This window comes from Diaphorina citri, unplaced genomic scaffold (assembly GCF_000475195.1).
Source record: "Diaphorina citri unplaced genomic scaffold, Diaci psyllid genome assembly version 1.1 scaffold174, whole genome shotgun sequence".
Taxonomy (NCBI): Eukaryota; Metazoa; Arthropoda; class Insecta; order Hemiptera; family Psyllidae; genus Diaphorina; species Diaphorina citri.
Window position 1 is genome coordinate 46,215 of NW_007377611.1, and position 14,258 is coordinate 60,472.

At 36.7% G+C, this 14,258-nt stretch overlaps 1 protein-coding gene across 1 annotated transcript in view; it reads right to left on the bottom strand.

Moving 5' to 3' along the window:
* The window catches only part of LOC103505441, a 60,390-nt gene that overhangs the window by 40,286 nt on the left and 5,846 nt on the right, over window positions 1-14,258 (bottom strand). The window contains exon 4 of the mRNA XM_008469771.2: window positions 9,267-9,391. Coding sequence (XP_008467993.2) covers window positions 9,267-9,391 — 125 coding nt within the window. The remainder of the gene's footprint in view (window positions 1-9,266; window positions 9,392-14,258) is intronic.

Consider the following 14,258-nt stretch of genomic DNA (forward strand, 5'->3'; position numbering starts at 1 on the left):
GCTTAACCCATCCTTTAGGGCTGTTTGCCCTTAGAATCCTTAGATGTAAGCCTCTGAGTGGGTTTTTTTTTTGTAGGTATGGGGTATGAGTCTCAATAGTGACATACAAGTTAAGTAGCGTCATTTAATAATTTTGAGGTGGGTATTTGTTAAAGATTTGATGAAAAAAATTGATGCTTTGTTTAGGGAATAAGTATGTAACTACATATTTCCATTCTGTCGATTTCATCATGGATAATAGGTAGTTAATCGTCAAATTCTTGTAGATAGGGCACGATTTCGGTGTTAAAAGAGCCACTTCATGTGAATTGCCGTCATATCCAATGTAATCACATAGTTATCCACCTACTTATTACCATCTTAAATACTCAAACTCTTTCCTTCATCAACCATTTCATCGTTTCACACCAGAAGAAAAACCGTCACTATATCATCACAAGGTATCGTCATTTAGATTGGTATGTGCGTCCTGACATGACGTCTTTATGTGGTCCCCGCTGAGGTACAAGATTTTCCTCTGACTAGGTACTTGGCAATAGGAAGGTTCCTAATCATAACTATTTGATAGCGTGATACACCTAATGTCCTATTGCTTTATTGAATAGAATATACCTTGTTTATTCTGCCAGAATGAGACTGAAAAGTCCCTTTACTCCCGCAGTCTAAACAAGGTCTTGTATATTTCATAGGTGTAGTTTAAATATAATAATGTAAGCCTCTGAGTGGACTTTTTTGTGTATGCGGTATGAGTCTCAATAGTGACGTACAAGTTAAGTAGCGTCATTTAATAATTTTGAGGTGGGTATTTCTCAAAAATTTGATGAAAAAAATTGATGCCTTGTTTAGGGAATAAGTATGTAACTACATATTTCCATTCTGTCGATTTCATCATGGATAATAGGTAGTTAATCGTCAAATTCTTGTAGATAGGGCACGATTTCGGTGTTAAAAGAGCCACTTCATGTGAATTGCCGTCATATCCAATGTAATCACATAGTTATCCACCTACCTTATGGCGATCTTAAATACTCAAACTCGAATCTTTCCTTCATCAACCATTTCATCGTTTCACACCAGAAGAAAAACCGTCACTATATAATCACAAGGTATCGTCATTTAGATTGGTATGTGCGTCCTGACATGACGTCTCTATGTGGTCCCCGCTGAGGTACAAGATTTTCCTCTGACTACCTACTTGGCAATAGGAAGGTTCCTAATCATAACTATTTGATAGCGTGATACACCTAATGTCCTATTGCTTTATTGAATAGAATAGAATAGAATAGAATAGAATAGAATATACCTTGTTTATCCTGCCAGAATGAGACTGAAAAGTCCCTTTACTCCCGCAGGTCTAAACAAGGTCTTATATATTTCATAGGTGTAGTTTAAACATAATAATATGTAAAAAAAACCTTGTTTAAATATTATTGTTCGTTTATACCACGTTTGAATATTATTGTTCGTTTATACCATGTTGATTCTTCCATTTGAAACAAAACTTAAGAATTAGGGATCGAGTGGATCAGTCACAATCGTCTGTCATTTATATGTAGATATCCGACATCGACAGCTAAAACAAAGAATACAGGCTTGAAAGTACAACTAAAGCCTTTTTCATACACTAAAAGCCCACTCCGAGGCTTTTTTGACTGTGAGCTGACCATTACCGCACCTTGACTAGAACGTTAGAGTGTACACTCGCATTTACTTGCCTTCAACAATCATTTGATCGGACCGTTACCGGACCTTGACTGGCACTATAGTGTGAATCAGGCTTTAGGTGTAGGAGCAAACAGCCCTAAAGGATGGGTTAAGCTTATACGAATCTACGAAACCCTTCATATCTATGTTGTTCGACATGGCACAAAAATGACCTAACGGGTAAGTTCTTATGAGCTTGACCATTTTTAAATGTATAGGCAGATAGGTCTAAACTTTCAGTTCCATACCAGGTAGGTAATAATCAGAGTAACGCACCAAAGTATAGGCACTTAGCTGGCACGTACCAATCTCATAGTGTGTGTTGTAGGTATGTTAGTGGCGTTACAGATTACAGGGTATACGGTTGAACAGAGGTTTGCTCGTGTGTATCTTAAGGTGGCTACTTAGCTTGGTTGGTAGCGCGTCTGCCTTGTAAGCGCTAGGCGGCTAGGCCGCAGGTTCGATTTCTGACAGGTTGATCAGGTCAAGTCTACGTGTTGGTGTGTGTGCTCATCAGGTATCAGGTAGACCTGACAGGCGGACCTTTTGAGCGGATTTTGGTGACATGAAGAGAGAAAAAATTGAATAATACATTTAACAAACTTCCCTCGACATCTATCGACCATAGTATTAATGCTGCTTTAATTAAGGAGCACGGTAGCGCTTCGCCCCACCAAGTCAAGAAAGTTTGACCGCGCTACTAGAAATACCTAACTACAGGTGGTTCCAAGAATATCTACCTACATAATTATATCTCTTAGTTATAGGTATACCTTGTTTATCCTGCGGTACCCAAGAAAATTGTGAAAATGTTCCAGCTTTGCCACAAAAAAATAAAATCCATGATTTAGATTTTTCAATAGATTCTGCTCGGATGAACGACGACCCTGTAAATCTCTTCTCTTTTTGAATCAATGTACATTCCTATAAATAAATTTTATTTCCATGTACCTATACAGAAGAGAGGTAGGTATCTATCTACTTTGGTATGCCAACTTATCAAGTTCACATATCTTTAATTTATTCGTCCTTCTTCTCTTTATCTCTTAGGTAGGTAAGTAGGTATAGATAGGTATATCTATTAGCTCTGTAGGTAATGTATTCCTGATGTCTTACGTCTTTCAATCAATTGAATTCAAATCACCATCCAACCTACAGCTGTAGGTGTTAAGACAGTCCAGTTTGAACTATTCCTGATGTCTTACGTCTTTCAATCAATTGAATTCAAATCACCATCCAACATACAGCTGTAGGTGTTAAGACAGTCTAGTTTGAAATGTATCTCAAGAAAATCAATTGGCATAGAATGAATAGAACAGAATAGAATAGGTAATAGGACATAAGGAGTAGAATAGAATAGATTTGATGAATAGATAATGAGCTGATGAACAAGTGTATATGTGTAGCCAATTGAGATTCCTACCTACGATCGAACTAATGTAGGTAATACCTACACCTACATAAATAATTATGTACCTAGAATCCAGGTCTAAAAATTCGTTCTTGTACCTATACCCATAGGTACGTATTTAACATGCATAACTACGTACATATACGTATGTATGTAGGTGTCTAATATGCATACCTAGATATCTGATATGCATAAATATAATAATTTGGCCGTCTGGTCTGCTTAATTTGGCAAAACATATCGCGATAATAATCTGAGCATGATTTGACTATACCCGTAGGTACGTATTTAACATGCATAACTACGTACATATACGTATGTATGTAGGTATCTAATATGCATACCTAGGTATCTGATATGCATAAATATAATAATTTGGCCGTCTGGTCTGCTTAATTTGGCAAAACATATCGCGATAATAATCTGAGCATGATTTGCAATAGACGATTTTCACATGTGTAGATAGTAGATATAAGTATGTACTACTAATAATAATTATACTTGTATACCTACAAACAGGTAGGTACATCATACGTAATTGTTTGCTAGGTACCTACACTTAGGTTTGGTACAATTTTCTTGCTACTCTAGGTACCTGCCTAGGTACTCAAATCAATCAATCAAATTGTGAATTTATTTGTGTTAAAGCAGAACCTTTTCACAAGTCGGTATCACAGCATTACTAAGTACTTACTTCCTTTGCGATTTCCGTCTTTCAATAATCTTTTTACACTCACTGGTAATGCCGCCACTGGTCGCCGGAGGGACGGACCCAGCTTGTTCCTTATTCCTTTGATATAATATTTGCTACATCTCTTTTTTTTACAATAATATTGTTTGTTGGTAATGTTGGTATCCAATTGATCGATTTGCCAAAATTTTGATTGATCTGTCATGTTCCAATTGTAGGCGTATTGAATGTATTGATTAGGTTTGTAGGTGATTGTGTTGATAGAAAACTAACAACAATAGGTACCTATGCCTCGAATTTTTCCTGCTTTTCTCATCGATATTGTTTGGAAACTTAAGAAAAAAGAGGTTTAATAAATTGGACTGTAACTGCTAAGTTCTTACCGTTATTAAAGCAAAGAGAAAGGAAGACAGAATACTAAAAAACCTGCCTCGGTAGCGTAGTGGTCAAGACGCTCGCCTGGTAAACAGGAGGGCGTGGGTTCGATCCCAGTCGAGGTATGGAATTTTATCCTCATTTATTTGAGATTTTGACCACATAATAATGGAGCTCTAAGGGTTAGGTGGTAGAAAACGCCTAAGGCGTTAACCTCGCCTAGTGGTTACCTTCCACTTCTATTATTATTATTATTATTATTATTATTATTATTATTATTATTATTATTATTATTATTATTATTATTATTATTATTATTATTATTACCTAGGGAACCGGTAATTATTAATATGTATGAAGATATGAAGAGATAGAATATCAATGTTAGCAAGAAGCATTGGATCATCGATACAAAGTTATAAAGCGTAGGCTCTAGTCTAGGCAGATCAGGGATTGCAACATTTTCAAATGTCCTTGGAATCCCCTTGACCATGATATTGAATGCATCTCAGAAGTCATTCTTCAGCTCAGGAGATGTTTATTATTTAAAGATAGAAACACACTAACATAGTGATGGGTCGTGGGTAAATACCCACTGGGTGGGTAAATAAAAATTGGGTATTTACCCGGGTATTTATCGACCCCCCGGGTGGGTAAGATTATCGATACAAAGTTTATAACTAGCGTAGGCACTAGGCAGATCAGGGATTGCAACATTTTCAAATGTCCTTGGAATCTCCTTGACCATGATATTGAATGCATCTCAGAAGTTATTCTTCAGCTCAGGAGATGTTTATCTAAAGATAGAAACAGACTACCATCACGTTACGTCTCGTCACGTGACGTGATAGTAGTGTCGCTGTTCTGAACAAAATTACCTACAACCTCTATGTTCAATCTAATCTAATATATTTATAAAAATGAATGTTTGTGTGTGTGTGTGTGTGTGTGTGTGTGTGTGTGTGTGTGTGTGAAGTAAACCCTGTCACTGAGATGAGTCAAAATTAAAATGTCAACGTTATAGAGTACTCAAGATTTTCATGTTGTCAAACACTTATCTCGATTTAGTGAAAACACTTTCCAAGCTCGCTACATTAACAACTGATAAAACTTGACTTACAGTTGCACTGCTCAGTGACACAATACTGATGATTCAATACTAGGGACGAGAGATCATTTGACTTCTGACCTCGGTTTTGACGGCACAGTCCCCGAACTTCAGTGTGACGTCTTGGCCTTCCCTTTAAAAGCGTGTGAAAGAAGCTCCACAACTCTTTTTATTAAAATTTTAGATTCGTTCTAAACAGAACTTACTTGACCTCAAAATCGAAAAAGTGAACTCCATAGATTCTCGTTTTTCAAGCTCTTTAACCTGACCTGAATAAGCACATGAACTCCATTGGACTGCATGCTGGGCAGTCAGAAGATAGCACTACTTTCTCCTGTCATTGAGAATTAAATAATGTCATAATAACGAGTCAGATTTTTTTTGACAAGTGCAATATTGCACACCCAGGGATTTACCCTTAAAGGTCACAAAACCTAGAAGCCAAAAGCGTAATCTAAAAAAAAGAACTACTCGAAACTTTCCAGAGAAGTGCACATTGGAAACTCAAGGTCGGATTCCAATTGACCCTGTATCATCGGATTAGTGCAATGCAATAAATTTATCCTTCAATCTATATTCTCGCTCTTAAGCACTTTACGTGGAAAATGGCTTTTTTAAAAATGAAGAAGAAAAAACTATTTATTCTCCGTACTTCTTTATTTTGTTGAAATCGGGTACATTTATCTACTTATTACTTTATTAATATACCTCATAGTTCACAATATTATAAAAAAAAAATGCAGTCTTGAAAATTTAAAAATAGGTACAAATGTACAAAAAATGAATATACAAGCTATCTTGTATAAATATAAAATTATGGCAGTGCATTTCTTCTAATTTTATGCAACCCACTTCATCTATTGGTTGCTGAGCCTGAAGGTTCAGTTGAATGCAGTCTTGAAAATTTAAAAATAGGTACAAATGTACAAAAAATGAATATACCTACATTATACAAGCTATTTTGTATATTCATAAAGATAAATATAAAATTATGGCAGTGCATTTCTTCTAATTTTATGCAACCCACTTCATCTATTGGTTGCTGAGCCTGAAGGTTCAGTTGAAATCAAAGGAAAATTTCTTTGAATAGAAACCTTGATAATGCTCATAAAACATGGAGGGTACAATTTGACTATGTCACATCCAAAACCTGAACTTAAACTATCTTAGGAGGGGAGTGAGGGAGGAGAAAATAAAAACCAACAATTTTTCCCCTCCCAAACTTTTCTTATTTTAAATTTTGTTTTTATAAAAAAAATGGAAACTTTTCCTTTTACCCCTTGAAAAACAAATTTAATATCCCGACATTCTTCTTGTGTTTCCTGCGAATCTCGTGTTTAAAAAAAAGCACAATCTTTTATTTATGTTGGACGATGAGAAATTTTGACGTTCCGTGCCCTTTTATTTATGTTGGACGATGAGAGATCAAGTATGAATAGCCCTCATCTGCCCCTCACTCTAGTCTAGATAATCACAATTTCATACTATTGTTCATCTTATGCTTCCCATTCTTTTTATTTATCTATCCCCGTTTAAGTTTAACAATGGAAACTTTTCCTTTTACCCCTTGAAAAACAAATTTAATATCCCGACATTCTTCTTGTGTTTCCTGCGAATCTCGTGTTTTGAGAACATAGACCGTAGCTTGTAGCTATACTCTTAGGTTAGGGAGTTTTCACTTTTCAGTTCTTTGAACTTCCAGAAACGCGCTGACAATTTTATACCCCGTCTTGAAACCTTTGTTGTCAACAAAAAATTGTCTCTTGAAGAGAAAAATAGGAAGGAAAACTAGACGACCATAATAATATTATACTTGTAGCCACTTTAAAGATCATAATATCATAAAAATGTTAGATATACTTAGATGAGCACAAAAAATGATATGAAAACAGAATAAACGCATGCCACTTATGACTACGACAGTCGACAAATGTTTTTTGAAAATTCCACTGGCTTCATGAAAATCAAGAACAATGTGATTCTGGCATTACTAGCTGACCTTATAGGGTAATTGTATATGAAAGAAGAAATCTGTTATGTCCGATGCCTTCTCTCTTTCAGATTTTCGTCATTTAAGTACCTACGGATCCTCACTTAATCACTTAACCTGCCTCACTTTATGCCCATCCCCTCTCTCTTTTTCATAAATCCTAAAAAGATGATGTGGCATGCCAAAATAAATTTACAGTAATTTGAACCATTACCTACGTCATTACAATTCACAACAATCCGAGCAAAACCTATTTGAGTTTTTGAGAAACATATATCATAAATTTAATTTTCTGTCTGTCAGATCCTGCTCTAATTTTATCCTCTTTCTATGGGAATTTCAATCAAATTTTGTTATTTTCTTACTGTTGTTTTGCAGTGCAAGAAAAGAGTAGTGTGTACTACAAATAATTTGAGATCTTTTGAGCCAGCTCAGTTAGCTTGGTTGGTAGCGCGGGGGTGTATTTTATCCTGAAGGGATAAGGTTCATTCTCGGACTGGCTGGCTTTCTCCTCTCCTGTCTTCCTTCTCTCTTCGATTTCGAGACGATAAGACCTTGGGAGTTACAGTTCCCTCTACGAGTATCAAACTCAGCTCAGTTAGCTTGGTTGGTAGCGCGGGGGTGCATTTTATCCTGAACGGATAAGGTTCCTTCTCGGAATGGCTGCATGGCTTTCTCCTCTCCTGTCTTCCTTCTCTCTTCGATTTCGAGACGATAAGACCTTGGGAGTTACAGTTCCCTCTACGAGTATCAAACCCCTCTGTTGCCAAATCCTGGCAATATTCGGAAAAATATATTACCTTCCAACAGAGAGGTCCAAGTCTGGACATACCTTACACAGCATAAATATCGTTTTACATTGAAAGTTGAAGTAGGGTGTGGGCGCCCATTGGTAACACGTGTTCGATGGTCAGCGTACTAATGGAAAGCGATATAAAGGTTTGACCGAGTTTGACGTGGAAATATTAGCGGTAGCTAACTTTCCAACGAAGAGTCGTTCGATTTTTGAAAGTTATACCTTTGTTTTAATTTTTTTCAACCCCAATAAATATAAATTATTTACCTAGGTATATGTAGATTTCAATTTGTACGATTCCTGATATTGGCAGTATAATCTGGTATGGGGTTGAAAAAAATTTAAACAAGGGTATGCTGGAATAATATCTCTCAATCAGCTTTAGAGTGATTGCTTTGAGGCCAACTGGTTTTGGCTAAAACAAAATTTTCCGAGTGGGATGCCCTTCGCACTCAACCTTCGCTATTGATATAGCGTGAGGAAATTTGGATTTGGACTAGTCTACTCCCTGTTTATAGTGCCCTAGCTGGACGCTGATCTACTCTCTGTTTATAGTCCCTCAGCCAGACTAATATCGATCGAATAAACTACGGGCTAAAAATGGTATTTTAAATATAAATTATTTACCTAGGTATATGTAGATTTCAATTTGTACGATTCCTGATATTGGCAGTATAATCTGTAGTATGATATGTAGATTTCAATTTGTACGATTCCTGATATTGGCAGTATATTCTGTAGTATATTATGTAGATTTCAATTTGTACGATTCCTGATATTGGCAGTATAATCTGTAATATAATATGTAGATTTCAATTTGTACGATTCCTGATATTGGCATCAGTATAATCTGTAGTAATAGGAGTACAGGTGAATAAAAATAAACCAACTTTCCTGTGACATTCACAAATTAAACAAAATAATCTTCTTCGCCTTTCCCATGTTCAGATAGGGTCGTCGTTTGTCGTCGGCCTCTCAATCAGCTTTAGAGTGATCGCTTTGAGGCCAACTGGTTTTGGCTAAAACAAAATTTTCCGAGTGGGATGCCCTTCGCACTCAACCTTCGCTATTGATATAGCGTGAGGAAATTTGGACTAGTCTACTCCCTGTTTATAGTCCCCTAGCTGGACGCTGATCTACTCTCTGTTTATAGTCCCTCAGCCAGACAAGGTATGGAGTCAACAATAATACCTGTTTTTCTCTATCAGGATCGCCACTCATGTCAGGTCGGGCTCGGATTTTCTCCATGATGAATTTGAGTATGTGTTTGATATCATCTGGTTGACCTGATATCAGACAAACTCTGTCAGAGGTACCTGAAATAGAAAAGAATAAATATAATAGAATACATCTTTCATTATGAACCCAGTAACTCTTGGATAACTACTTACAAAAAAAATCAAATTTGTGGCTTAGCCCGTTTGTGTTCTGAGGGAAGATATGTTTCATGGAAACGTTTAAAAAAAGAGGTTTGATAGAGGGAACTGTAACTGCCAAGGTCTTATCGTCCCGAAATCGAAGTGAGAAGAAGGATAGGAGACTGCCAGCCGTTCCGAGAACGAACCTTATCTGTTTAGGATAAAATCCGTCTTGGGCGGGAATCGAACCCGTGACTTAGCGCTTAGAAGGCAGACGCGCTACCTTCCAAGCTAACTAGGCTGGCATATGGAGAGGGTTGAGTTGTTGAGTAGTGCACTAGTAAGACAATTAATATTATAACCTACGTTACAGGGAAATTAAATTGAAGACAAAAAAGAAATTGCTACTGGAACGTTGCTGAGCACAACAATTGTTAATTATTAGCTTCCCTTCCCCTCCAACCCTTTCTCTATTATTATAAAGTGCTCACTCTATTTTCCTCTCCCCCCCCCTCCCACACACCTACACCCCAATTCTGGAGAAAGAAAAAAAACTCAAGAAGCTTTCTCTCTCTCTCCCTCCCTCCCTCTCCCTTTCTAGAAGGCCACGACAAGAAAGCTAATTCCTGTACACGTCACGTCAGTTAATTCTATCCTTGTTTGATTTTAGTTGCCTTTCTTTTTGCCCTAAAATGTCACTCACTCCTCCAGAAGGTTCCAGTAGCTAGAGGCTACAGCTGCTCCTGTCCACTCAGAAGTCTTAGAACTACTGTACTCAGCTAGTGCTTTAGGTCTCTGATCAGCCCATTTCTACAACTATGTTACTCTTCTTATTTTACTTCCAAGCTGTGGACCCCCATTTGTATCTGTATCTTGTACAGACTGAAGGTAGAAAAAAACTCCCATGTATTTTTTAACGTTGCTTTTTCCATATCTCAATAAAGATAAAATGGAAGGGACGAACTCTAGGTTTGTATCCAACATGGAGAAGGGACTTTCAGCGTTCATATATTGAGATAAAACTTGTGCATTTAACGTTTTTTTTTTTTTTTTTTTTTTTTTTTTTTTTTTTTTTTGGGTTCCTTTCTAGAAGGCCACGACAAGAAAGCTAATTCCTGTACACATCACGTCAGTTAATTCTGTCCTTGTTTGATTTTAGTTGTCTTTCTTTTTGCCCTAATATGTCACTCACTCCTCCAGAAGGTTCCAGTAGCTGCTCCTGTCTATGTGTCTATTGAGAAGTCTCAGAACTCAGCTAGTGCTTTAGGTCTCTGATCAGCCCATTTCTACAACTTACTCTGTTCCTCTTCTTATTTCGTTTCCAAGCTGTGGACCCCCATTTGTATCTGTATTTTGTACAGACTGAATCTAGAAAAAAATTCGCATGTATTTTTTAACGTTGCTTTTTCCATATCTCAATAAAGATAAAATGGAAGGGACGAACTCTAGGTTCCAATTTAGGTTTGTATCTAACATGGAAAAGGGACTTTCAGCGTTCATATATTGAGATAAAACTTGTGCATTTAACGTTTTTTTTTTCTTTTTTTTTTACGGGAGAAAAAGAATTTTTAATTAAAAAGTAAATAAAAATCTTATGTGATGAAAAAAAGAAAGGAAAGCAACAAATAAAATGCAAACAAAAGAAGGTGAACAAAAAGTATGTAGGTGCTCGGCTGCTCGGTACCAAAACATCAGGTCCCAGGTTGTTGAATACACTATACAGTATGGCCCTTGAAAATTGGATATTCCGTGGTATGGCGGGCGGGGCTTCGAACTCTTGACATTCGCGCCTTTCAGTATACTTGATGCATTAGTAGCTCACTCTTGTTAGCGGTGATCTTCTGAGCCAGAGGTTGGTGGTTCGAGTACAAGGTAAGTGATCTGTATTGTGCCGCACACATCAGGTCCCAGGTTGTTGAATACACTATACAGTATGACCCTTGAAAATTGGATATTCCGTGGTCTGGCGGGCGGGGCTTCGAACTCTTGACGTTCGCGCCTTCCGGTATACTTGATGTATTAGTAGCTCACTCTTGTTAGCGGTGATCTTCAGAGCCAGAGGTTGGTGGTTCGAGTACAAGGTAAGTGATCTGTATTGTGCCGCACCTAGACAAGCATCCATGCTTGGATTTTCACTGCTACTGATATTGTACGGTGTACGCTAGGTAAATCTAACACACCCTGTATAGTTATATTTTACTCGTTCAGTCTGTGTACATTATACCTGATGGAACTGCACGGATGTATCAAATGCTGAGAGAACATTTTTTACTGATTTTTGAGAAACAATTTCACAAAAAGAGAATAAAAAAACCTTTTGTTACACTTAATGAACAAAGTTCAAATCAAGTTTGAAAGTTTTTTTTTTTTGGCTCGTTCAGTCTGTGTACATTATACCTGATGGAACTGCTCGGATGTATCAAATGCTGAGAGAACATTTTTTACTGATTTTTGAGAAACAATTTCACAAAAAGAGAATAAAAAAAACCTTTTGTTACACTTAATGAACAAAGTTCAAATCAAGTTTGAAAGTTTTTTTTTTTTTTTTTTTTTACTGAAATACTGCTGCTATTGGGTGAAAACTTTCATACTTGTGGTGGATAATGGAGGGAAGAAATAGAGGTACAACCTAGGTATACGGTTGGTACTCGAAATCTTGGTTAGATAACTTCAAGTAACCGGTTGGGACGTTCAACGTGTTGAAGAAACGAGTGCAGTGGTACACCCTTAATTTTTCCCCTCTCTCCCCTCGCTCCTTTCCTCCCACCCCCAGTTTTTCCTATCCACAGAGAAAGCATTGATGAATGCTCTGTTTTTGTCGTCCTCGTTGTTGTTACTTCGTTGTTGCTGTTGTTGTTTTTGCCCATGACTATATGATGACTGATCGAGTGCAAGTGATGACACTTGGAAGATTATGATTCATTTGCAACTCGTATGACTAATGGGTATTTGAAGGAACAATCACAACAACAATAATGAGCTCCTGACTTGAATATGATCTTTTAATGATGTTTTCACTTTTTGCTGACATTTTCATTATTATTATTATTATTATTATCTTGCTCATTCACACCTCCATTTCTCAAGAGCAGATTAAAGAAAATTGAAAAACACAAATCCAGTCACAATCGTTTACATCCAGTTCTATATGACTTCTACTCATTACACCCTGTATTTTCATACTATTTTAACCCACAGTCCAAACCGCACAACCCGGTATATCGCCGTATAATAATAATAATCTAAAATCCAAATTATAAATGGAATACGCGCGCGTTTATGGTGGGGCTTAAAATAAAATATACATAAATATTATTATCTAAAATCCAAATTATAAATGGAATACGCGCGCGTTTATGGTGGGGCTTAAAATAAAATATACATAAATATTATTATAAGTACGATATTTATATTTTTGTTTATTCAGAAGAAAAAAATAAATAATTTTCAATAAATGGGAATGAACATTGGCAAAAGTTGGAATGGGGTTAGAAATTAACCCTTTGGTGTTCATTTAATTTCGAGAAAAAGAAATCTCACTGACATAACAGAACAAGGCCTCGTAAATTATTTATTTCAGCAGTGCTTTTAATAAGTCAGGTGTTTAAAATATAGTGCTTTCAAGTCAGCTGTTTAAAAGAGAGTGCTTTCAAATGAGGTGTAAGAGTTAATTAAGGCTGATGAAAAGAGGAAAAGAAATCTCACTGACATAACAGAACAAGGCCTCGTAAATTATTTATTTCAGCAGTGCTTTTAATAAGCCAGGAGTTTAAAATATAGTGCTTTCAAGTCAGCTGTTTAAAAGAGAGTGCTTTCAAATGAGGTGTAAGAGTTAATTAAGGCTGATGAAAAGAGGAAGATTGAGAAAATAACGTCAAATTAACAGAACACAGTACTACTGTCCCATTTATAGCACCAATACGATGAAGATGAAGGTGTCTCAGGGTTAACTGTAATACAAGCCTGACGAAAGCTGTGTACACCGAACTCCCAATTTAGGAGAGACTTGGTATAAAGTGTCACATTTATAGCACCAATACGATGAAGGTGTCTCAGGGTTAACTGTAATACAAGCCTGACGAAAGCTGTGTACACCGAACTCCCAATTTAGGAGAGACTTGGTATAAAAATAAATTCCCAATAATATCCTTCCATTTCACGAGAGAGAGAGCCGAAAGCGGGCAGGCCCATGACTAATCGGCCCATGACTATATGGCCCATGACTATATGAACAGGCCCATGACTATATGAAGATTATGATTCATTTGCAACTCGTATGACTAATAGTCGGTGGCCTAACGTCAAAAAAGCTGCATTTCGTCAGGAAAGCACCAAATTTGGCATGGACCTTTATTTGGACCATATAAAGCCGAAAGCACGAAGTAGTACGCTAAGGTATTGAACTTATGAAAATTTCCAATTTTCCTTTCTCAGAAGCCCTTCCCTCCCCGAAAGCACGAAGTAGTACGCTAAGGTATTGAACTTATGAAAATTTCCAATTTTCCTTTCTCAGAAGCCCTTCCCTCCCAAATTCAATATTTTCAGATATGAAAATAATTTATTTAAATTCAGAAGAGATGACAAGAGCTTTCAATAAGATATAAACTTCAGATTGCCAATTATCTCAGTTACTTTCGGACCAAGGACGTGGCGTGGTTAATAATTATGTAGTAAAGTTCGTCTGAAGTGGAAAATTTTAGTCGAGGACAGTTTTATGAGACTAATCTTAGCCAAGGACAGGTATAGAGATAGGTTTTCTACATTTTATACATTTACACTTTTCTTCTAGGATGTACCGTAATCCCGTACCGTAATGATTTTTCCA